The sequence below is a fragment of the Labrus bergylta genome, chromosome 1 (genome assembly GCF_963930695.1).
Source record: "Labrus bergylta chromosome 1, fLabBer1.1, whole genome shotgun sequence".
Lineage (NCBI taxonomy): Eukaryota > Metazoa > Chordata > Actinopteri > Labriformes > Labridae > Labrus > Labrus bergylta.
This window is the reverse complement of record NC_089195.1, coordinates 29181821-29206585: the sequence shown is the minus strand read 5'-3', so window position 1 is coordinate 29206585 and position 24765 is coordinate 29181821. Positions and strand designations below refer to the sequence as shown.

Sequence of the window (24765 nt, the reverse complement as noted above, 5' to 3'; positions counted from 1 at the left end):
AGTCAAGAGAACAGCCTGAAATTGTCTCCAAACTGGACAAAAGACAGTGGTGTCATTTTATATTTGTAGGTGAAGCATTAGGGGCAGTGTGTGTTCAATCACTTTAAATATGTTTGACTATATCTGCTCCATTAATTAGCTAAAAAAGGTATTTAAAAATGGCAAACACTACCAAGAAAACTGTCCAGTAAGTGAGGCAAAAGTAATTAGATCATTAAATTAATTAATAGCCTAATGATTCATATATATATTTTTTTTGTAGTTTGCTCTCAAAACAAGATTTAAAAAAAAAGTGTACACACATTGTCATTCTTAGCCTTCTGAAAAATCTAATTCATTAGATGAGCCACACGTTGTAGTTTTTTTTTTGTTGCTATGAGCAGCCCTCAGACATTATACAGCATAAAGATATGTCAGCCATTTTGTTGAATCACTTGTGTGTATGAAACTTGCAGTTCCCAAGGAGGCCAATAGAGGGCGAGCCGTTTTTTTTTTTTTTTTTTGGGGGGGGGGCTTTTTTTCTTCTTAAAGCATTGAAGTGTCCCTGTTCTCATTGATTCCCCCTTTCAGCGACTGTAGGCTGTCATGGCTTGTCCCCATGCAGGATGTACGTCCATACCTCATAGTCCTCCTCATATAGCGAGTAGTTCTGTGCTCTCACTTGCATTGTGTGCTTTTTCTTCCTGCCCTCATACACTGTTGCACATGAGACAAAGTCTGCAGTGCTAAGCTGAAATTAAAAAAAAAAAGCCTGAAGGCTAGGCAAGTCTCTTGAAATCTGAAGGTGTGAACTATAACCCAGCTAGGCTACTCTTCACATGTTAGAGGATTTATGTTTGGAGAACACTACATGCAGAAAGGCAGCACGCACAGAAAATAGAAATCCATGTAACAGCCTGATGATCAATATGATTTTTTTTATGCTTCATTGACACAGGGCAGCTGTGTAAAAACACCTTAGGAGCAGATCAGAATCTTTTGCTCCTTGTTTAAAAAATGTGCTCTGAACAAGATGCAGGCGATGTTACATTTTGATTAGCATGTGATTGTTGCCGTTAGCCTCTTGTCTTTAGTTTGTGTAAGAAAATCAGAACGTTACATAAGATAAGGAGAAACTGCACATCAAAGATCGCTAACGCATCTTCTGCCCTCTCACCCCAGATCAACATGATCAGTTTGTCGAAGGCCACTGATATTGGCCTTTATACATTTCTTTTTCTCAGAGGGGGAAATATGTGCTGCACACATTTGAGCTGCTGTTAAATCCTGCACACGTACAGCTCTCTCCATCAAAACTGTTTTAATTGGAAACAAGAAAAGTATAAACCAACATGAAATGGTAGGCTAATTCATATAAACAGAGCGGGACACACCGCACACTCATGCTCAGCTGAGGGCGCAATAGGTCAAAATATGAAATACGACTATTACTTTGACAATGGCAGCGATGACGGTGACCGTGTGATGATAGAGACAGCTACCAGAACCACTTCTACAGTCGGACTCTTTACCGATTGTAACAGAAGTGCACATCCTCCCCCAATGCATGAGAAAGGAGATAAACAAGTACAGTGACTTTAGGGAGAGGGAGGCTAGTTACTTATTTGCAGGAAGTACAACAAGTCAAAGACTCCGACACATGGCTCCTTGATTGCCAAAACTGATAACGTCTAGAGTAAAATAAAGCTTTAATCGATAAGTCCTTTTATGCTCAAACGATGTCGCATCAGACAAAATGGTGATGGCCTTAAACTGGAGTATTGCTGCTCTTATTAATGTCAAAGAGCCCATCGTCCAAGAAAAGACAATTAAAGGGAGGTAGGCCTATACTAATGTGCAGAGTGTAGCTGAGGATAGAGGAGAACAACGATTGAACCATTGTCACAGTGAGTTGAAGCATTAAATGAAGAATGATCTCAAACTTAGCTGGAAAGAGAAAAACACGGTTATATGCCCTTGTTTTACTGACATCTACAGGTAGATGTGAGCATTTTTATATTCTTCTCTGTATGAGTGTGTGGCTTTCTCTGGCACAGCTAATCCCTGAATATTTGATAGTTTGCGTTTCTTCTTTCAAGCCATTTTTTTTTAGTTTTGTTTGTGTTACGATGCTGTGAACCCGCCATAAAGCTTTCGCAGAACTGCGTTGTGAAAAAGAGTCCACTTTCTCCAACAGTCGAAAATGCAGCGATTCTCTCTTCCCTGCTCTTTCACAGAAACACTAAAACACTGTTAAGTTAACTATTCAACATTCAAACAAAACAAAACATACAGGATATGATGTTTGATAACTGGAAAGGGTAAAGTTCGTCCCAGAGGTCTGGCTGTGGTACAACAGATATGAGGATTAGGTGGTTCAAAATAACAAAAGGTACCTCCTCCTGGATTATGAACTCACTCAGATACTGCAATGGCAGCTTCCAGTTTTTAGTGAGAATGGCGCAAGGCTAAAATACTTTTTAATTTGTAAACAATATATCACATGATGTTTCATGGAATTGACATGTTTTCATTAACAAGAAAGAATCAACAAAACTTGAATACAGTATCTTAATCATTAGCCTGGTCAAATGCTGTTTATTCAGCTTCCTTTCCTCACAGTTTTGATGTGTAGGGCAAAACCATATGGGAGCATGCCTATATTCCCACAGCCATATGTTCCCACATTTCCTTTTTCATAAATTTGTATTTTACCCCCCTTTCTCCCAATTTGGTAGCCAATTACACCCAACCTATTATCCAGTAGCAATGGATTACAGATGGAATGTAGCTCTTAGCTAAATCTGGTGCGCCCATCTCTTTGTTTATTGCAAACAGTTGTCCTTTTAAATAAACAAACTAAACTAAGTAGCACAGAGGCCTCGCATTGACTAGCTGCAGCAACTGGACGCAAACCATAGTTTGCAGTGCATCAATACCTCTGGAAAGCCGGGTTGGCATGTGGGAACCTTGGGCTGTGGGACCATTGGGCTGTGGGAACATAGGGCTGACCCCACCCATACAGCACATTCAGTTCACATCTCATATTTCTCACACTGAGTCCTGATGATCCTGCCAAACCAAAGAGAAAGCCAACTGAAAGCTATAGGCAGCCATGATAAGTTTGGTAGAAGCTATAACAAAAGTTGTCATTTTTGGAGTATCTCCTTGACTTTTCAGAAACTAAATAAAGCATTTCTAAATGATGAGATTTCTTTCTTTGATTTTTATTTTCACTTGTACTTATAGGTAACGCTGTATTAAAGTGCAGTGAGTTCATTCTTTAGGTGGGATTTAATGTGCCTAGCAAATGTAAAACCAGTTTGACAAAGCCAAATCTTTCCAATTCCAATGTCAGCAAATACAGCCACTTGTTCCGTCGCTTCTCATACAGACACACAAGGGAATATACGCCTGGTTTAGCTGAACCAGGTTTTTAAGTGGCTCCGATGTAAATGAATCCACACCACTATAAAAACACCAAGAGCACCAATCTAGCTGTCCAATGTGTGCGAAGTTAACCAGTTTTTTTGAATATAAATAAATTAACGGTTCATGGTAATCTATTGGTGAAATGGAAACAAAGTTAACTTCTTGATAAAATACCATGAAACCCCCCTCCAAAAACAGATGTTTCATATGTATGTATAGTGCCCCCATCTGACCAGATGAGGTTTTGAACCCTGTCCATTTTTTTAACTTCCTGCAAAACAGATTGTTACCACAGAACAATAAATGAAGAATATTGTGATAAGAAAAGAGGTGTAGACCAAAAGAAATCACAAAATCGTTTCCTTCAAATTCTTAGTTTTTGTTTGTAGACTGTTGTTGATTTTTCAAGAATCTCAAAAAAAATCTTGATAAAACATCAGATTAAATGAGAAAAAAATTAAATGGTTTGTTTGTCTAACCAGGGTGTCTTTCATAAACATAAATGGAATGAAAGGTAAAGTCAAAATTAATTATTTTAGAATTTATATATTTTCTTCTCAGTCTTATTATTTGAAAACGTACACTTTTCAGATAGTAAGGTAATTAAATAGGGATCTATACAACACCATCGTATAGACAGTTGTCTCTTAAAATAATGATTTACTATCCAGGGGCTGGTCATGTATCCTCTTCACACATTGTGCCTCACTCTTGGGGACAGGAGACTCTCCAAACATGAAACAGGCACTACACAAAGGCCAACTTCAACAGCTAGATTTAAGTGATTAAGGTGTTGGCAGTGTTCAAACTTCTTACAGAGGGAGTTGTTCAAAGGACTTTTCTTGTATTTTGGAACACAACGATCAGGGGCATGTCCAGACTTTTTTGACTGGGGTGGCCCAACTGAGGCACTGGCTGATGCTTTTTTTTTTTATCTCTATTAATGATATCTTCTTTAAAGGCTTCATAAGTGGTCCAGCAGATGTCGCCCTTGAACACCAGCATGAAACCAAAACAACTCGCGCTGCATTGTTGTGTTAGCATGCTAATGCTAGTGATATTTATTATGCTCGTATCTTCACACTGCATGTAAATTTACCCAAAATGATCGTGATCTAGAAACACAGTTAAGCAGTGAGTACAGTATGTTATTCTTCTTTTCTCTAGTCACTCAATTAAACAACTTTTATACACGAGGGGAGGAGTTAGCCAGCCGACCGTCCTGGCGATGTAAACAAACTGAAGATAGAACTCGGAAAACTCGGAAAACATCACAGACAGTGGGACTCGGGTGTTACATCCATTGTAGACAGTCATGACTCAGAGTTATTTTCAGAGGATATACTTGAATTTATTACATTTAAGTGTGAAAAATCGCATATAAAGCCTTTAATGTAATATTAGAGAATGGAATCATAGAAATTTCCCACCTCTGACAGGGCAAATGGCCAATCATAGTTTGGAATTTTCGGCTGGACAATAAGATTTCAAGGGGGACCATGCCATGCCTGGACGCCATGTCTGGACATCCCTCTAGATATGCCCATGACAACAATGAACATAGAATGGGAAAAAGTACTTAATATTATAATTTATTTACCACAAGACGAAGATCATAAAAATATACCAATATCAAAAATATTGATGTTTTTTATTTATTTATAGGGTCATGAGATATATTCAGCAATCTCTTGAATATAAATCTGTAAGGCCTCAAGGTTATGTGAAACATTGATTCAGGAGCTTCCCCCTTTTTTGTGGTTGTGATGGACCGCAGCCTCATATAGCAGTGGAGTTACTTAAAATTGGTGTATAGATTGGGAGGGTTATTCTACAAAAACATTTTGTAACACACCTAATGACCTCATAAGAGTACGGGCACTGACAGGGATGGCAGATCGCCACTGATCACCATTTGGGATGAGCAAAATATATGCTGGCTTCAGTTTACAAAATAGACATGGAGGAGTATAGAATTGATTTAGGGACAGTGGTGTAGAATTACACCATCATGTGGCAGGTTGAGTCTCTTTAACGGCTACAGGAGGAACATCGCCTTTGGTGCTTTTATGTTGAAGGACCTGAACTTCAGGTCCCATTTGAGGTTCTGAGTAATGATGGTACCCAAAAAGCAGAACAACTCCACTGGGGAGACACAGTTGATGAAGGGAGGGCAGATAATGCTGGGTTTTACTCTAATTCACTCAGGTGTTATTGTCTTTAGAAATTTAGCTGAAGTTATTTTAATGGTACCCTGTCACCAGATGGTTTTGAAGAAGGCTGACATATAGTTAATCTTAGATGAGGTTGAAGCAGAAACCAAAATGATTACAAATATTGTCTGATGTGAGAGTGGTAGCAAACGTTTCATAGCACAATGAGAGCTTCAACCGACAAAAGCATGGCTGTGCCTTTGGTTGACCCTCCTCCATGGAGGAGATAGAGAGCAGAACTCCCTTTTTTCAAATGGCTTTTTTCCCAGCTTTTTAGATGTGTGGAGACACGCTGGGTAAAATTCCGAAGACGCTTAAGCTTTAGCTGTACACCTCAACACAGCAGACAGCAACACTAGGTTTACCTGGGAGGATGTAAGAGAAAACAACCTGGCCAACTTCAACTTTAAATTGCACATCAGAGAAGATAGAGGCCTCACATCAAAGTGTACTAGAAACCCTCCCACATAGGGTGCACTCACACTAGGCCAAGTTGCCCTGTACGTTGCTGAAGAACGCTTGCCCACCCTCCATTCCCCCGCTGGCCTGTACCCACACTGCTCCAGGACTCACCGGGCCTGAGCATGGTTACCTCTTGTACAAATTTACTGACTTTGTGGCTTATTTTGATAAGGCTGTCCATGTTTCTACCCATGCTTGTGCTTGTTCATGACCAACTGTACTGTGCTGAAGCACACCTCTTCCAAGTGTGCCAAGATGTACCATGCTTGAGCATGGCTGGGCGCACTCACTCTAGTAAAACGAACTGGGCTTTGAGGGTGAAGCGTGCTTAGGCACAGTACTGATTGCCTAGTGTGAGTGCACCCTCAGACCAAAACCTGCATTCACTGGAATTCATGTTAGGGGTTTTAAGCCCCCTGCACCGGGCTCAAAATGTATCCACAAAGAAAGGGAAAGAGGACCAAACAGAAACATGTCATAGAGGCACTTTAGATGTGCAGCTATCCTAACTGGGCATTCATCAATACCTCTAAGAAAACCAGTAGCAACAGGGAAGAAGAAAACAACAAATCCAAGACATGGAATATCCAAGAAACTTAGTGGGATCTTCAGCAAATATTCCAGTACATTTCAAACCATCCAACATGCTTACACTGAAATTGTCCACCCTAAGAACAAAAGACGCAGGCAATAACAGAGTAGTGTTACTTATGCACTGCAATGCAAATGTACAGACTTATGCATTGGGGAAACAAGACAACCATTCAGAAGCGCATGGCCCAACATAGAAGAGCTGACTGCAGGTCAGGACTCAGCTGTCCATCTACATCTAAAGAACAAAGGAAACTCCTAGACAATCCTTGCCAGGGAAGACTGCTGGTTCAGAAGATGTGTTTAGGCTGCCATCTATGTTAAGCTTGAACAACCATCCCTTTACAAGGGTAGTGGCCTGAGACAACTTGTCACCAACTTGCAATGCTGTTATGAATTCACTGTCCAAACTGTTAGAGCTTGATTCCCAGCCTTCATTCATTCTACAGCTGGCTCCTGTTTCAGGGGGCGCTTACAGATTGTTAGTTGAAGACAGGATACTTCTGCCCCTATTACACCTTGCAATGCAATATGTAATGTAAGGAGGCAGAATGGTGTTGCAGAGTTGTTGCATACCTGATTTTCCATTGGAGAAATGGGGAGGAAGATGGTGGAAATGTGTAATGTTGGAGCCAACAAGGAAACAGTGGTGGTCTGTCCCCTTTGCTCCCTAGAGCCTCAGCCACTCAGTGCCCTAGAGCCTCAGCCACCTAGGGCCCCAGTTCCAGCAGAGCACCGTCTGCCCCCTGTCCTGGCAGAGCACCTTCTACCCCAGTCCGTCCCAGTCCTAGCAGAGCACCTCTTGCCTCCTGATTCTGCTGAGCACCTGCAGCCCCTTTTTCCTGCCGAGCACCTTTGGCCCCCTGGTCCTGCTGAGCGCATCCAACCCCCTGTTGCAGAGTGAAGGGATTCCCCTCGGTTGTCAGGCCAACTCCCAGTAAACCCTCAGCGGTCTGGCTGACTCCTGGTTCCCTTGGGTCCCTGTCGTCTGTCTTGCCAACTCCTGGCTCTCCCTTGGCGGTCCAGCCGAATCCTGGCTCCCCTGTGTGGTCCGGCCAAGTCCTGGTTCCCCTTGGCTGTCCATCTGATTCCTGGTTCCCCTTTGGGAGTCCACCCGACTCCTGGTTCCCTGTGCAGCAGTGTGGCAGACTCCTGGTTCCCCTGGTTCATTGTCGGCTGTCTTGCCAATTCCTGACTCCCTGTCAACAGTCCGGCCAACTCCTGGCTACCCCTTGGCGGTGTGGCTGTCCCCTGGTCTCTCTCAGCAGTCCAACTGACTCCTGGTTACCCCTCAGCAGTCTTCCAGACTCCTAGGTCCCCCTTGGCAGTCCATCCAACTCTTGGTTCTTTGTCGGCAGCCTGGACAATACCTGCCTCTTCTGGACTGCCTGGTTCTCTGTCTGCGTCTGATGAACTCCTGGTAATTCTTGGACAGTCTGGCCCACATCTTGTTCCACCTTAGCAGCCCGACCTACTCCTGGTAGCCCTTCGGAGGCCCCGCCAACCCCTGCGTTCCCATTGGAGGCCTGATCTACAATTTCCCCTGTGTCCCCTTTGGTGGCCTGGCCTACACCTGTTCCTGTTTCTGCTTTCTGTTTGGTTGGACTCCCGGCCGCCTTCCTGAACTGTTCCAGGTTTGTTACCTACCTTCAGGCCATCCAACTAAAGGTTCCTGCTCTTCCTCTGACCTGCTACTTGGCGGCCCGCCTGGACAATTTGACCCCCTTAACTCTGTCTCTGACTTTAGTAATTCCTTTTGTATTTTGTAATTTTTCTCCTTGTGTTTCATTTCCTGCCTTTGTGTTTCCCTCAACTGTGATTGTGTGCCACACACTGATTGTCTTGATTACTGATTTTCCTCTTCTTTGTTTGCGCTTGAAGTTTGACAAAGGGTCACTAGACCCCAGGGTTTCCTCTAAAGTGCATCTACTCTACCATCTCAAGCCTTTATCACTTAGCAACCTCAGCTAGCTAGCTAGGCAAGTTCATAGCCGGGGATTTCCCGACGTAAGACGTGATGTAAATAAACAACGTGGAAGTAGCGGCTGTAACAACAGAGTCTGCTACACAACGTTATAATGAGAATATTTGCCTTCATATCAATGCTATGTGTAATCCAATGGAATGACAACATCCACAAAAGAGAGAACAACATACTGACGAACAGAAAACATAATGCAGCCATTTAATTACGTACATGGAGATCGTAGTGGTTGGGGGCAGACACTTTAGCCGGTCACTACATATAAACGTCATTCTCTTTTCATTGGCTGAAATTGAAATCTCTGGAGAATATCCTGCTGCATTCTCACATCAACTCCTCCGGAATATCTGTGGAAAAAATAGTAGGGGTCTGGCAGGATAATATCAGAGTAAAATATATCGGCTGTTGTGTTCACACATACAGCTCCTCCTGGAAATCTCCAGAGTTTTTCAGATTTCCGTATGTGTGAAAAGGGTTATACAGAAATCTCCTGAAAAAATCTGTAGATTTGGCTACCCGGAGGTTTTAGGCTGTATGTGAACGCAAACAGCCGCATTTTTCGCACAGACTTTACCCAGAGTTTCTCCGGCTAGTATTTTATCCGCAGAATATCCGAGTGAGCTGATGTCTGAACGCGGCAGGATATACTCCGGAGATTTCAATTCGAGCCAATGGGACCGGTGTGACGTTTATATACAGTGACTGCCTAAAATGTCTGCATGCGACCACTACGATCTCTGTGCACATAATTAAACGGCTGCATTATGTTTTCTGTTCGTCAGTGTGTTGTTCTCCACTCTTTTGTGAATGTTGTCATTCCATTGGATTACACATAGCGTTGATATAAAGGCAAATATTCTCATTATAACGTCGTGTAGCGGACTCTGTTGCTCCGGCCGCTACTTCCATGTTGTTTATTTACGTCAGGTCTTACGTTGGGAAATCCCCTGCGGCCCCCTCTCCTCTGACAGGGAAAGTCCCCCGCTCTGAGGCGCATATGTGAACGGCTAGTTCGGGAGAATCTCCGGAGAAGTCCTCCTGTAAATATCTAGATATTATCCGGAGTGCATATGTGAAAACAGCTTGTGTCTGGCGTTGCCCTAAGCTGCCCTGGAAATCCCCCATAGTGGTGCGGTGATGTTGACCCACAGTATCTAACCCCAAACACTTCATCAATTGCAATTGAGATGCTGATTTTTTTTTTTCTATTGTGAGCTTTAGTTTTTGTTTCTTTTCGTTTTCTTAGAAATAATGAGCAAATAATGATTATAACTGATTAAAAAAATTAATTAAAAAAAATCAAAATAATTTTATAAAATTAATTTAAACAAATCATAAAAAAAAAAGAACTTTACAATTCATAAAAATAAGATAGCGAAAACTGTTAGTTGCAAACTCCTCTGGGGAACCGGGGGCCCTAGGCGACATAGGTGTTTTGCCTAGGGCCCCCAGTTCTGAGGAGTGGTTGCTCAAGACTCGCGTTTAATTGGCATGCAAATGGATAAAATATTACTTCATAGCAGAAAAACTGCAATTCTAACACAAGTGTGTATAAATTCTTAATTTTCTCCAAGGAGGCAATGCGGTGCTGGAGCAGTGGGTGGCGCCAAATCATAATCTGTCACTGCAAGACACGGAAATGACAAAGACCATTTTCATGGCTCCACAAAGTCAACAGCTTTAGATCAGTCTGGTCTAACCTTTATATAATCTACTTGTAAAACACAGCTTTAGTTGATTCTTTAAATAAGAACAGATGAATGAATGTTTTACAGTGTTTTTAAAATGCTAGAGTTTGAACTACCACTGGAAAATGCTTTCAAGTATTTCGAAGGTATGGGAAGAGTATGGGAAGGGGCAATGGTTTTAAAGTACATATATTTGTGGCGCCAGTAGCCTAGTGGTTAGTCCCTCAAGCTTGCAGCCCAGGTTAGAGTCTGACCTGTGGCTCCTTTCCCGCATGGCATTCTGCACTTTCTCTCTGATTTAATAGAATAGAATAGAATTACTTTATTGATCCCAAACTGGGAAATTGTGGTAATTTCTGGCTCTATCCACTGTCCTGTCTCAAAATAAAGACATAAAAAGCACAAAAATAAACGGACAATCCTGCAAAGACATCTCAGTCTCTATGGGTCTTATTTGCTTAAATATTGGATAAATAAAGAAAAAAATATTGTAGTCATTTTTCATTCCATTTCTGCTTGACTGTTCTAAAGAGTTGTGGCTTTATACATATTTTAAATCCAAATCAACCAATCATTGAAAGGAAAAAATAAATTCAAAAGAACATGGGAATGTGCTTTTATTAAATAAAGAATAAATTACAATCACATGACAATGTATAAACAACCCAGTGTAGCACTTAAAATCATATCTCATTGTGTTTGATAAGTTGGTATTTCACTGTCAGATTTGTTACAGGATTAGAGACAGCAGTGCTTTACCTTATGATATACAAATTAAATGTATACATCTCACATTCAAACAGTTGCAGTAATGTGTGACCTGATTGGCTGTGAGCAAACAGGCTAAATGAACATATGCATGCACAGATAAACACTGCTTTAAATTCAACATCTGGCTGCACTAAGATCACAGACAACTATTGTCAGTTTGTTACAGACTCTCTTCATATCAAAATCACACAAATGTTTATGTATGTGTAAAATGCTGATAACACAACAAAAAAATGTAACTTGAAATTGAATTCATTAGTTTTGGCAATATCGTCCCCTTCTGCAGACAGTATACATGTTATTTTCCTGAAGAATACTTGGTAAACATGTTTACAACTAAGAAATAATAATAATTACACCAACACTTGAGTGCATACCATTGTAGAAATATTACTCTATGATATGTAGGGATATATTAGATATCACTGACTACAGTTGAGGACTCTAATTGTAAACTTCAAATAGAAAATGATTGATATAAATTTTGCTTAAAATCTCAGCTGATTAACTGAGGACACACAGCCACAGGGAAAGTGCCCGTTTCTCCGTCTATTGAGTCATTGCTTTTACGTGGCACATTGCTGCCACCTGGTGGCAAAGAGGGATAATTGAATCTTAAAATAGCGTTAACTCAGAAACTGTTGGCCTAATAATAAGTGTGGGTTTTTCATTTAAACTTTGCATGCCCTAAGTCTTAGAACAATGACAAATGTCAGTCTTCTCCATAGTAAACAGAACACACCAGTGGTCCAATGTCTTTTGGATCAGAAAATATTCTCTTTGCAATACACAGCTGATACAGCAAAAAAGGGAAAAGGCCAACAAATTAAAAAGAAAAACCTTGAGAAAAGGTGAGTGGTCTTCAAAGATTGAAACTAAAAATCAAAGTGTAAAAGCTTGTTAATAAAGTTTGATAGTTTTGGCCATGCTGCTGATACAGGTTCATTTAAATGCAGCTGGCTTCTGAAAAAAAGTTTGTTGCATGTTATCCACTAAGCTTTGATAATACATACAAAGTCAATCTAACTCCACTTCAAAATGCTTTATATAACAGCTGATCTGTTTTGTAATTGTCTTCCTGTATGCTTACAAAAGCAAATGGAGCTATTTCAATGTGCACAAGAACACATCTCTTTCCTCTGTACCCACTGCTGTGACCAAAAGTATGCTGAGCTGAATCCTCCCAAAATGTTCACCTTGCTTGCACTGCTGCAGTGAATCATAGACTCGGCCGTATGCACTGTCATGCATTTTGTGGACCAATTAACTACATGCTGCTCAGAGAACTGAATTTTACATGTCACTGATCATGCAGCTTTGTCTCATTTTAGTAGTCAGATCAGTGCGGTTATATTTTTACAGAAAATCAAAAACAAAAGAAAAAACAGGGTGAGGGCACATTTGAGAATTTTCATTTGTTTTCTTTGGTGAGGGTGGGAGTGATAGATGACAGCACAGTTTGCAATAATTGTGTAGCCTTCATTAAAGTAAAGCCACATGGATTTTTTTCTTCTAATTAAAATTTGCTGTGCAGAGTTAAAAAAAGTAGAACATTTTTAACAATCACCTGCAGAGCTGACTAAATTATCTTTACAACTCAGGAATGATCATTTTAATATTTGGATCAAATGATCTCATTAGTCTCACATCAGACGTGAGTTTCTGTTTTAAATAATAACATGGCGCTTTCTAAGCTTGTACTACCTGTGGGGTGATAAATAAAAGGCATTGGCAGTAGATACAATGTTTTTTTTAATGGCACTAAGTCTCAGGGTGGGAGTGACTTTTCATTTCATCATTTTATAGATATGAAAATAATGAAATGGAATGATTTAGATATGATGTGTGAGGGGTTTGATATGTGTTTGAGGGATGATATGGGAAGGGAAGTGTAGAAGGTGATGGGTGGAGTTGAGAAACGAATTGATTAAATTACACCAATTTATACAGAAGTTTTCCAAGCATGCAGCGATGCCGTGGTGACGATAAGTAAAATACTCTGTAGACTCATCAATCAGCTTCATTGCACTGCTTTATTTTCCCCCTCTGTCTGAACTAGTCCCCTGACTGACTGGCTGACTACAGGTTGCTTTCTTGGGTGTCATTGGAGGTTATGGGGTGCAGACCTCCATTCTCGTTGAGTCTCTTGGCCCGGTACGTCTCATAATGAATATTATGAGTGACCTCCTTCAGATCCTGAAGGTGAGATCTAAAGAGAAGATTCCCAAACACAGAGAGGACATGTTACGAGAAATATGCTGCATGTATCTATTTGAATCTGGGAGGTGTCAGTGTTATCCTGGTAGCTAGATACATTTTGATTATGTTTTGGTTTGATGGAGTGTTAACATGTAGCTCAATTTGAACCAAAGACTAAGACTCAATGCAAAACCTCCAACAAAAATAAATAAATAAATAAAAAATAAATAAAACTCAACAGTAAAAAAAAAACTGTCCTGGATCTGGCCTCTAAAACGTGGATTATTGCTGTTTTAACGCATTCTGTGATAATAAAAATATTCTTGTATATGTTTAAATATTTCAAAATGGGCAAAGGGAGACAGTGATTTAACAATATTTTCTAATTTTTATAAAAAAATTCTCTATATGTACATAAAACAAATAATCATCAGATTGCTTCATAATGAAAACAATCATCAGCGGCAGACCTGTAACTTTCACTTGATTCATGTCGGTAACAATAGTTAATAATAAAACATTATGACATGAATGTAATTATGACCTTAAATCATGTCCATTGAACTGTGTTGAGATTTTCAGAATATACTAAGAAGAAAGTTACCTGATTAGGAAATCCCTCAGCTGAGCAAACTCACAATGGTTTGGATTTTCAACTGCAGACAAGAAAACGGACAACATCAAATATTATGACTTATTATTATTTTCAATCTCATTTAATGTAAACCCAACAACAAGTATATCACGCACCTTCTACAATTCCCCAGGCTGTCTTCCTCCCAAGAACTCGTTTTCCATTCACCTGATACTCTTTGTCGCTGCCCACCACAGCAAAGGGCATGGTCTCCTGGGGACGGAGACATTTCAACTTGTTGGGTTTAGTGTACAGAAGAGAGCTGAACAACATTCATGAGATGAAACAAATACACAAAACGCCCCAGTGCCCTAGCACTCAGTTTGTAGGAAGCGGGGCGTGAATGTGAGAGAGGTTGGGTGAAGCTGGTTAAAGAAAAGCAGTGGGAGAGACTCCGTTTCTAGAAGAGGAAGTATATTATTCGACAAATGTGTTTGAAGAGAGAACAGAAGCACTTACTCGGATCTTATCGTTGTCACTCTTGTCCTCCATGTCTTCATCAAACTCTTTCTGAGGATAAAACTCGATCCCACCCATCTCCAGCTCCTTCCTCACCTACATCACAAAGCAAGGATTTAACACACAGTTGTGCCACATCTCACCTTTAACACAACTAACTTGTTAAGCTGAAATGAAGCACTAAAACAGATGTACAGGCCTGGCTGGTTTATCAGCCTGGCTTTAGAGGGATCATGTTGAAACCTACCCGCTGTTTGAACTCCTGTCTCTCTTCAATGGTCATAGTGTCTGCCTTTGAAATGACAGGAATAATGTTGACCGAGTGACTCAGGCGCTTCATGAACTCGACATCCAGCTGTCGGAGACTGCGAGGGACGGACAGACACACAGAAGACACGCAGAGGACAGGACACAGATTAAAAGTGTGTAAGCAGCTGGATTCTCACAGTGTTACCGTGAAAAGATGATCAGTATAGCAAAGAGCAAAAGAAGAGATTTTATTTGTCATGTTTCATAGTCTTATTACCTTTCCCTGTTCTTGTAGCCATTACACCAGAGTTATAGTGTGAACACTACTGAACAGTGGGCTTATCATAGGACAAAAGCTGTGTCCCAGTTCTTGTTTGTCTGCACACAAAAAACCTCCTGTCGGTCTCAATTACCTCGGCTAAGCTTGTTGTTGTGATACACTGGCTATAATACATAAAAGACTGTATCCGTTTTCCAATTAAAGAACAATTTCACAGTTGTCGGCAGTAGCTAATTGTGACGTGTTCAGAAGGGAGAGAAAGAGAGGTGTGTGTTGTCTGAAATATAAATTAGCACACATAGTGTAAGGCTTTGTACATCTAAAATGAGTGTTTCAGGCTAAAGGGACATTAACGTTGAGAGCTGACTTCTGAATATGTGCTGCACATTACTCAAAATATATCCTGTTATTGTCTGATCTTTACTATTATCCAGTTTGGACTGAGTTCAACTCACGCGTGTCCAGTTGGGGAGATGAAGTAAAGGCAGCAGTGCACTCTGGTGTCAGGGATGCGCTTTTTCCTGGTGATGTTGACCTCCTCCTTCAGGAACTTCTCATATTGCTCATTGATGTACTTAGAAATGGGCTCCCAGCTGTCGATACAGAACAAAATATCAGCTTTAGAGAAAAAAGTGAGCATTACTTGAGCAGGAGAATTTATTGCCACATTTTTAAACTTAAATATAGTTTTTGAAACCTGGTTCAGGAACATAGACCACCCCTCAAACATAAACCATTTCCATTTCATACATATTTAAGCACACCTCAATCACTCCTATTTCCTCAACCCTAACCTTCATCCCTCCTTCGCTCCACCCTAACCTTCATCCCTCCTTCCCTCCACCCTAACCTTCATCCCTCCTTCCCTCCAACCCTAACCTTCATCCCTCCTTCCCTCCAACCCTAACCTTCATCCCTCCTTCCCTCCAACCCTAACCTTCATCGCTCCTTCCCTCCAACCCTAACCTTCATCCCTCCTTCCCTGCCACCCTAACCTTCATCCCTCCTTTCCTCCAACCCTAACCTTCATCCCTCCTTCCCTCCAACCCTAACCTTCATCCCTCCTTCACTCCTTCCCTCCAACCCTAACCTTCATCCCTCCTTCCCTCCAACCCTTACCTTCATCCCTCCTTCCCTCCAACCTAACCTTCATCCCTCCTTCCCTCCAACCCTTACCTTCATCCCTCCTTCCCTCCAACCAAACCTTCATCCCTCCTTCACTCCAACCCTAACCTTCATCCCTCCTTCCCTCCAACCTAACCTTCATCCCTCCTTCACTCCAACCTAACCTTCATCCCTCCTTCACTCCAACCCTAACCTTCATCCCTCCTTCCCTCCAACCTAACCTTCATCCCTCCTTCACTCCAACCTAACCTTCATCCCTCCTTCACTCCAACCCTAACCTTCATCCCTCCTTCCCTCCAACCTAACCTTCATCCCTTCATCTACCCACCCTCAATCTTCCTATTATCCAACTTCGCTCATCATTTCCCTCAACACCTTTCTTGGTGTGGGATTGTTAGTGAAAGTACTATTTTGTAAGGTAACATAAGAGTTATAAAGCTTCAACGATTGTGGAGTTGGCAAACCCACCAGTTGTCGTTATTGATTTGATCTCCAAACCCCGGAGTGTCCACAATTGTCAGCTTCATTTTCACACCACCTTCCTCAAGAACTGCAAAACAAAAACATACAAGAAGGAAAGAACTTAAAACCATAGCTGTTGCATTATATCATGAAGATTCTTTAAATGTGATGCAAGTGATGTTGGTGTATATTTCATAACTGAGTTTGAAACATTTGCAGCTATGTGTGCATCTACATGTGAGGCCACATGCCTGTTTTTGTCTCTCTGGCGTTGTCTCTCTCAGGCAAGAGAATAACAATGTCAGGTCACGGTCAACTGCAGGCAATGTGTTCCCAATCATCGCCATGATGTGAACTGAAGCAACCAACACTGAGCTCTGTCTGATAGTTTGTTTCCCTGGTGCTGTAAAATCATCCACAGTGTATTCAAGTTCAGCCTCTTCTCCAGGCCCATACGTCAAACTGAACAGAGTGCGAGCTACATACTGTATGGAAGAGTCCACACCTAATGTAATAAACAGCATGCTGAGCTGTCTTCCACAGTAACTGATCTGATACTCACACTGGGGGAGGGATACAGAAGTCAGATACTTCCAATGGCTACACATACAGAATGACTTAAACAGGGATCTTTTTCTCTGTATTCTAGCTTCTTCAGTATGATTTTTAAAAGTCACTGGTTCACAGTTGTGTTTATTTCAGCAGAAAGTTTGTGCATTGTGGTTTTTAATGACAGAAAGTCAGTGATGAGTTAAACAATCCTGTTTCCTTGCTCGACAACGTCATTAGCGAACCACAAATTGAGCCATGTTTACATCGTTAAAATAAATGTCAGCAGGGGTCATTCACTGTTACCATAGAAACACAGCTCTCAGTTTGGAGATAGTCTGGCAGTACAGTACCAAATCTTTTAGGCACCAAATTAGGTTTTTTACCATTATGCAACTGTCCAGCTTATACTGTGCTAGAAAAACTAAGAAAGCCTAAATCCTCTCTCATCTCTTTACAGACTAGCCGTGACGTTAGAGACTTGATGCTGTTTTTTTTACCAACTGTAAAGCCTGTGAGTCTCGTCATCTTCTATAATGAAAATGTAACAGATAGACAAATATAGATGTGATGGATATTTATAAGCGTGCGCTCTGCGAGGGTGGCCATTGTGTTAGACATAATTACAGAGTTTGTGTTAGACTAAAGATGCATTAAACAAGCTCAGTCGATCAAAATGAAAAGAAGTTCTCCTGCCACTAAACAGCATGAGTGTCAACAAATATGAGTGAAAAGATTACAAGTCTGTCATATAAAAAGATGTCTCTCTTTAATTTCTCCCAGGAAAGCTTCAATGTTTGTCAAGTTAAGTCTGTCGGCGACTCAGTGGGAATCAGTGGAGCCGAACAAAATCTGTATTAGCCAATGACTGGAGATGATTTGTCATAAGTTAGTCAGTGTTTTAGTCTGACAGGAGATTTAGAAATGTGGTGAGGCAACTCATTACTGACCTCCAACATAGGCAATTGTGCACAGTGACATGGTACACATAACTGCAGAAAGATGGACTGGTCATCCGCTATTTATGGTCAGAACTCATTATGTAGCTCAGATGAATACACAACAGCACTATATGCATGTAGGACAGGAGTCATATTATTGTAGCTGTTATTAATCTTAACTCTACACGTCACAATCAACAAGAAAGCATGTGCAGCCCTGCTCAGTACTAAAATGATTCCCTGAAAACACTGTGGTACAAAGGTATGTTGTGAGTCGATGTGTCGGTGGTTTTTGTGTAGCAGAATTTGGTGGAGAGGCAGTAGAAGTTCACTGTTAACAAACGATTGAAGTCTCTCACATAAAAGATGTTGAGTAAAGAAGTAATCTTTGCTGAGTTTAATTCTCTTGCAGGTACAGATAGTAAGAAACCGTCTGCAGCATAGTTCAAAGAAGACTTAGAGAAAACACGCTTTCATAGTTGAATCAAAAGAAGGGGGTGGGTATCAGTAACCTCTGTTGTTGGGCAGATTGATAATGCTAAACATAGTCTAGATAGTGTCTGTGGCTTAGTTTGAAACAAGGCAGAAGTTCATGCAGTAAAAACTGAAGTTCATGTGGAGGCCTTTATAGAACAGGACACGCAGGGGCCAGGTGTGACTTGATCAACAGTATTTTTGTAAATGTCACAGACAGGTTATTTTATCAGCATAATGATATTTACATAACAAAAGGACAAAAGTGACCAAAAGGGTCGTAACACAATAAATAAATCTAGACAGATACCAGGCTGCACACATATACATTGACCAGGCTATAAAGGACTTCTTTGATGCTGGTCAAAGATAGTTCATTTACTCTGTCAAATGTAATGCTGCTGTATGAGTCTCTAAAGAAAGAACAGCAGCTCGGTCACTGTACTCACCATGAGACACTGCTTTGATATCCACCGTTTTGGGGATCTTGTCATCACGGGCCCATCCTGCGCTCTTCCTGCTCACCTGGGACTTGAAGAGAGTGTTCACCAGAGTGGACTTCCCGAGACCGCTGTGACCTGAACAAGAGGAGAGGGAGAAATGTCATAAAGAATGCAAACGAGGAGGTAAAGAAATGACTAACAATGATGAAGGACAGATTGGTCAAGATATGAGGGAAGAATTTTGATTGCCTTGTTTTTCACCAAGATAAAAAAAAATCTGATTTAAAATAAAGATAAATTCACAATATTTGCAGATGTGTCCAAGCTGCTGTTGTCTGTATAACTAGTCCATTCTCAAGCTCACACTAATATTTTCCTGATTGAGCGGCTCTGTGACTTACCAACAACCATGATATTAAAGTCGAAGCCAGTCTTCATGGTCTTCTTCCTCATCTGCTCAATGATCGTGTCAATGCCAATGTAACCAAGGAGTGTAGATCCACCGCTTGTGCTGTGGGAGCCGCCATGAGCGTGACCTCCGTTGTGTGCTGCAGTGTGAGCCCCACTATGGCCTGTCCCATGGCCCACACCATGACCCACTCCGTGACCCACTCCGTGACCCACTCCGTGACCCACACCGTGACTCACACTGTGACTGCTAACATCCCTCGGGCCTTGAACCCCGATGGGCACTGGGATAGAGCTCGGAGGAAGCGCCGAAACACCTCCTCCAACCCCCGGGCCCTGGGGGGGGAAGGGGCTGGAGGGCGAAGGAGCCCCCACATTTGGGGGCTTGGCAGGGACGGCTGGTTTTGGTCTCACTTCTGGGGGAACTACGTCTGACATGTCTAAAGAAAAAAAAAAAAGAGGATAAAAATAGCATTTTGAATTAATAGAAAGTGCTGCCAAGTGACTAATAAGTAGGCCAGCAGAGCCATCTGCGGACACCGGACCATTTTACTTGTGCTCGTTACAACAGGCTTCAAGGGTTGGATTAAATAAATGAATGAAAACATGTTTAACACATCTAACCAGGTAAAACTATGCATTAAAGACAGCTATCTCTGGAAAAATGAGGAAAGGGTTTGTGGAAAAAGATGGCACAGTTCATCTTTTTCATCTTCATGCACTGTGACTTCTCATAGGCATTGTTAACTAAATGTACAATTTATAGGGGCGCTGATGGCGCAGTGGTTGGTGCGCGCGCCCCATGTATGGAGGCTGTAGTCCCTCAAAGCGGACAGCCCAGGTTCAAATCCAGCCTGTGGCTCCTCTCCTGCATGTCACTCCCCACTCCCCACTCTCTCTCTCTCTCTCTCTCTCCCTGATTTCCAACTCTATCCACTGTCCTGTCTCTCCATTAAAGGCAAAAAAAGCCCAAAAATAAATCTTTAAAAATTTACAATTTATAAACCAAATAATGAATGGAACAATAATGAATGCAAATCACTGCAATTGCAGCCCTGATGAGTCTCTAGTTCGCTTTATCATATCAACGTGGTAGCATACATGTAATAAATCAGATTTTGGTATGAAAACACACTGTAGCTGAGCGGCTTTACATCTCAAGCAAAGGTAAATTGGAGCATCTGCTTCCTATGAACTGGCACTCTGAGAGAAGCAAACAGTGAAAGCAGATGGTTAGAGAAACAGACGTGAGGTTGAGCCAAGATGTAGAAAAAAAACCCTCAGCCCTGCAGGGAGTGAAGCAGGCTGCTGCTGCTGCTGCTGTGCTGTAAGTCGCAGACACAGATCACACAGGTCACCGAGGCAGTGACTTGTCACTTTGATTCAATACACTCGGTAGTCATGGAGCCTACTCCCCCTCTCTGTCTGCTCCTCCTTCACACTCCTACATCACCACATTCATTTTAGCATTCATTATCATCTATTTTCTGCAGAACAAACACGAGGTGGTGATGCTCTCGACCACACAAACACAACCTGTTTTTTCTGTAATGAGTGAGCCACACAGAATTAACGTGAAGTGCGACACACGTCGGTTATTTCTCCAGGAGAAAAAAAACAAAAAAACATCGTATCTGTTTGAATAAAAAAAACAGCAGGGGTTGTGCCCCCATCACAGCACGTCGACCCCCTTTTGTCTCTCCTCAGTCATGCTTGGATAGAAAAAGACGGTAACAGCTAACGGCAGCTCCGTGTTAGCTGCTAGCTTTTCAGTCTGCGGGCTAACGGGCGGCTCGGCGGATGTTGGCGTGTCACACTTACCGATTCCCGTTCAATTGAACCGCAAAATCAAAAGGAGAACGCCGGTTTGTTGTTGGCTCGCTGGTTCTGGAATCGCCCCGGGTCCGAAGAAGACACGAAGTATATCCAAACAGAGAGATAATAAGATGAGGAGCGGTCATGTGATTAGTCCGGGTACCTCTCCTCTCCTTCGCTCTGGCCGTGAGCCCCCCTTTACCGTTGCCAAGGCGACAAGAGGAGAAGGAGTGGGGAGATGCAGCGCGCATGCGCAGTATAACTACCTCGAAGGGACTGTTTTCTGGTACAGTGTTTTCTGTCAGTTATAGAGACAAATCGTCCAATGCATTTGGATATAATTATATATTTACAGTCTATGAGTTAGACACAATCGGCACAACTTGATAAGAATGATATGTACAGAAAGCTTTTTTTTTCAATGTACATTATGTACCATACAATACAGTGGTGGAAAGGGAACTGATATTCTATTTAAAATATTACAAATGTTTAGACAAAAGAATCCACCTTTCATGACAGCCACATAAATTACCTTTTATCTTTTCTATTTTTTTTTTGTACTTTTCTAACCAAAATTCAGTCATTAAGTTGACTATTATTAGATACCTTTTAGAAGTCTAATTTCTGAATTTTCTTAATGCAGATATATAATCAAGAAGAAGTATTCCTTTTAAAGACAGAGGGGTCTATGGTTACACTCCTACTGCATACTACAAAGCCTACTCATGCAGAGCTTATTTATACCCTTTTACTTACAGAAATGTATCATATTATAACATCTTCTCTGTTATTGATATAAAATGTTATTACTGTTACTTACAGATGTATGTCGTTGGTTTCACATGTAAGGAAGTTCAAGTAGAAAAAAAAAATAGTATTGTGATGGTTAAGTACACCATGCTTCAAAACACTACCAGAGTAAATATTTAAAGTCCAGTTAATGAGAACAATACCTAAATGTAAAAATACTCAAGTATATGTATATAGTTCATTATTTAGTATTCAACTAATAGAGCAGAAGTCATTTCAACTAAAAGTATTGACATTATAAAAAAAGTGACTTTAGCTTAACCATTGGGTGTCAGGTTTCATTATGTTTATGATTTATTCCAACTGATGTGTTATCATGTAAGCAGCCATCTAATATTGTACCCAGTCTTATTGTATTTATTTAAATGATAAAGTTAACCTACTGAGTAACTGTCGGTTATAAATAAGAAGTAAAAAATATTTTCAAGTAAACGTATTGGAAAGCACACAAGTATAGTAGCATTTTATGAAAAGGTAAATTGTCTATAAGAACATTCATTAAGTAATGGTGTTCAACTTACAACTGACTGATATTGACACCTGTAAGATCTATTTATTAAAATCAGAAGAACACTTAGTCTCCCATGGTTAAGGACCCAGATAGAATATAAACCTGAGGGGTCTTAAGATGAGAACAAGAAAAAGAAGAGTTACCATGACAACAAGGTATTAACTTGTATGCTCAAATACCAACAAGTCCATAATGACTGAGAAAACTGTGTCAGCTGATGAGGACTGTGTGTTACAGCTGATAGTCTCCAGAAAAAGCTGCTAAGTGGACCGATAGAGTTGTGTTTGTTTGATATAAAACAAATAAAAAATACTGTGTAGTTCTCCAACGGAGCCAACTTTGGTGTGAACACAAATCAGTCATCAGCATATTCGGCAAAGGTGTTATTGCCGTATGATACAACTATAATTATTTTAGCAAAACGTAGAAACCTTAAAAACTTTAAAAAAATTAAAAAATGTGTTTCTACTTTTTATTTTACAACTTAACCTTTCCCAACATTAACTACCCGGTACAAGCAGGTGTCAAATTTCCCGTTTCACAGGAAGTAAACCTCAGCTGTGTTACTCACACTTTATCTCAGCGTTGCTCTGCTTTCATCCTTCCTCCCACTTTCTTCCTGCATGTTGTTGTTGTTGTTGCTGTGTTTGTTTGTCTCTGAGGACTCACTTCCGATAGTCTGCTAAACCAGCGCTGTCATGTGTCTCTTCAGCAGGTCTGTTACTCTGCTGATAAGAAGTAGTCCCTTAAATCCCTCTGCTATCCTCTTTGACCACCCCCTCCTTTGAGATCCCGCCCCCTTAAAAAGAAAACAATTTCACCCTAATAGACAAAAAAAAAAACATGAAAGAAGTCTCAGGATGTGTGCTTTGGGAGATTTGTCAAGAGAAAGACTTCTAAGTGGCTGGGATATCTCTGTACTCACCCACATAAACCGAACCCGGGTAATACATGGTGACGTAATAAGGGTCTTCTGCTTCCTCCATGATAAATGCTCTGCCTGCTGGAGGGTTATTCGGTCGCTGTAGTGGAAGAGAAGCTGTTGTTGCTTTTTTTTCGCTGGGTCTCTGGCACTCTTTGTAGTCAAACATTCCCTCTGAACTGATGCCAAAACTGTTTGTGTTGAACGGGCATTGTGCTACAGAGGGTGGCTGGCTCACATCACATGTCGCTGAGGGACATTCTGGTAGATTCTCAGGCACCCTATGATGGTGTGATGGTGCAAAAATATCACGTTGATTCAGCCCTGTGTCACTGAAACTCATCTCACATTGGCTTTTAAACTGTTTGTGATCGAGCTGATGTTTATGTGATAAAACATGTTTTGATGTGGTGCACTCAGCGTAAGCAGGTCTGGAGGCCTCCTGAGACTGAGGAGCCACCAGACACGTCTTTAGTCGATTTAATCTGTGCGCACTTTGAGGAGCCTCCGGTTTCTGATCGATTGCTTTTGACTGGTAATCCTTTGACTCACAGCCGGACTGGGTTACTGCACGCTTCGCATCAATCTGTGAGCTCTGACTCAACCAGAATCTCAGTTTCTGAGGCGACTTTTGTGGCACAGTTTGTTTTGAAACATTATGTGAATTCCCTTTAGTTCTCTGTGTGGTGTTTTCCTCATGAGGTCTCTTTTGACTAGGGATTGATAAAAACGCTGTATCCACTTTTGATTCATTCTGTCTGCCAAATAGTCTTCTCCGGATCTCAATATTGGGTGAGACAGCTGTCTGATTTAAGAGAGGCTCTGTGGAGAATGACCTTTGGGGAGTCACTTGTCTTCCTGAAAATCTTGATTGCTCAGTGGAGGTGAATCCTGCGGTGTGAATGAGAGGAGAGTCTGTATGTTTCCTGTGAGTGTTGAGGCCTGTCGGAGAATCCAGTCCTTCAAACACTGACTGTGATTCCCTCTGAACAACATTAGCAACCTTATATTCTGAAAGAGATGTTTGTGGACCTGTCGCTCCAGTTTGCAGAAGCTCCTGCTGCTTGATGTCTGATTTCGGTGTGAGGTCTGTAGTCCTGTATGAAAGCTTTAATTTATCTTTTGCATTTTGTTCTTTTTTATTCAAACAAACGCTTCCTTGCAGGAAGCAGGAATTCTGAAACGTGCCTGTCTGCCTTAGTGAGTCCCTGCCCGTCATGAAAGAATCTCTTCTCAATACCGGATGAGTAAATTCCAGTAAAGCTGCTTGGTCAAGAACATCATGTTTCGCCTCTTTTAAAGACCTCTGTCTGCTGGACTCCAGCTCGACTTTAGGATTAGATATTGGGATTGATCTTGCT

The 24765-nt window shown here is 41.2% G+C and overlaps 1 protein-coding gene across 3 annotated transcripts; it reads right to left on the bottom strand.

The window, feature by feature from the left end:
* Window positions 1-10949: 10949 nt before the first annotated feature.
* septin3 (septin 3) lies at window positions 10950-23200 on the bottom strand. Of its 3 annotated transcripts, none has more exons than XM_065958531.1 (10): window positions 23054-23200; window positions 19337-19783; window positions 18942-19070; window positions 16535-16616; window positions 15397-15534; window positions 14660-14777; window positions 14413-14508; window positions 14070-14187; window positions 13924-13975; window positions 10950-13329 (listed from the first exon to the last, which is right to left on the bottom strand). In XM_065958531.1, exons 2-10 carry the CDS (start codon window positions 19779-19781, stop codon window positions 13200-13202), a joined length of 1308 nt encoding a protein of 435 aa, XP_065814603.1. In that variant the 5' UTR covers window positions 19782-19783; window positions 23054-23200; the 3' UTR covers window positions 10950-13199. The 3 variants fall into 3 exon arrangements, with proteins under 3 accessions (XP_065814603.1, XP_065814600.1, XP_020503304.2); XM_065958528.1 differs by lacking the exon at window positions 23054-23200 and adding an exon at window positions 21165-21362; XM_020647648.2 differs by lacking the exon at window positions 23054-23200 and adding an exon at window positions 21165-21362 and having other exon boundaries at window positions 14070-14166.
* Window positions 23201-24765: the final 1565 nt, after the last annotated feature.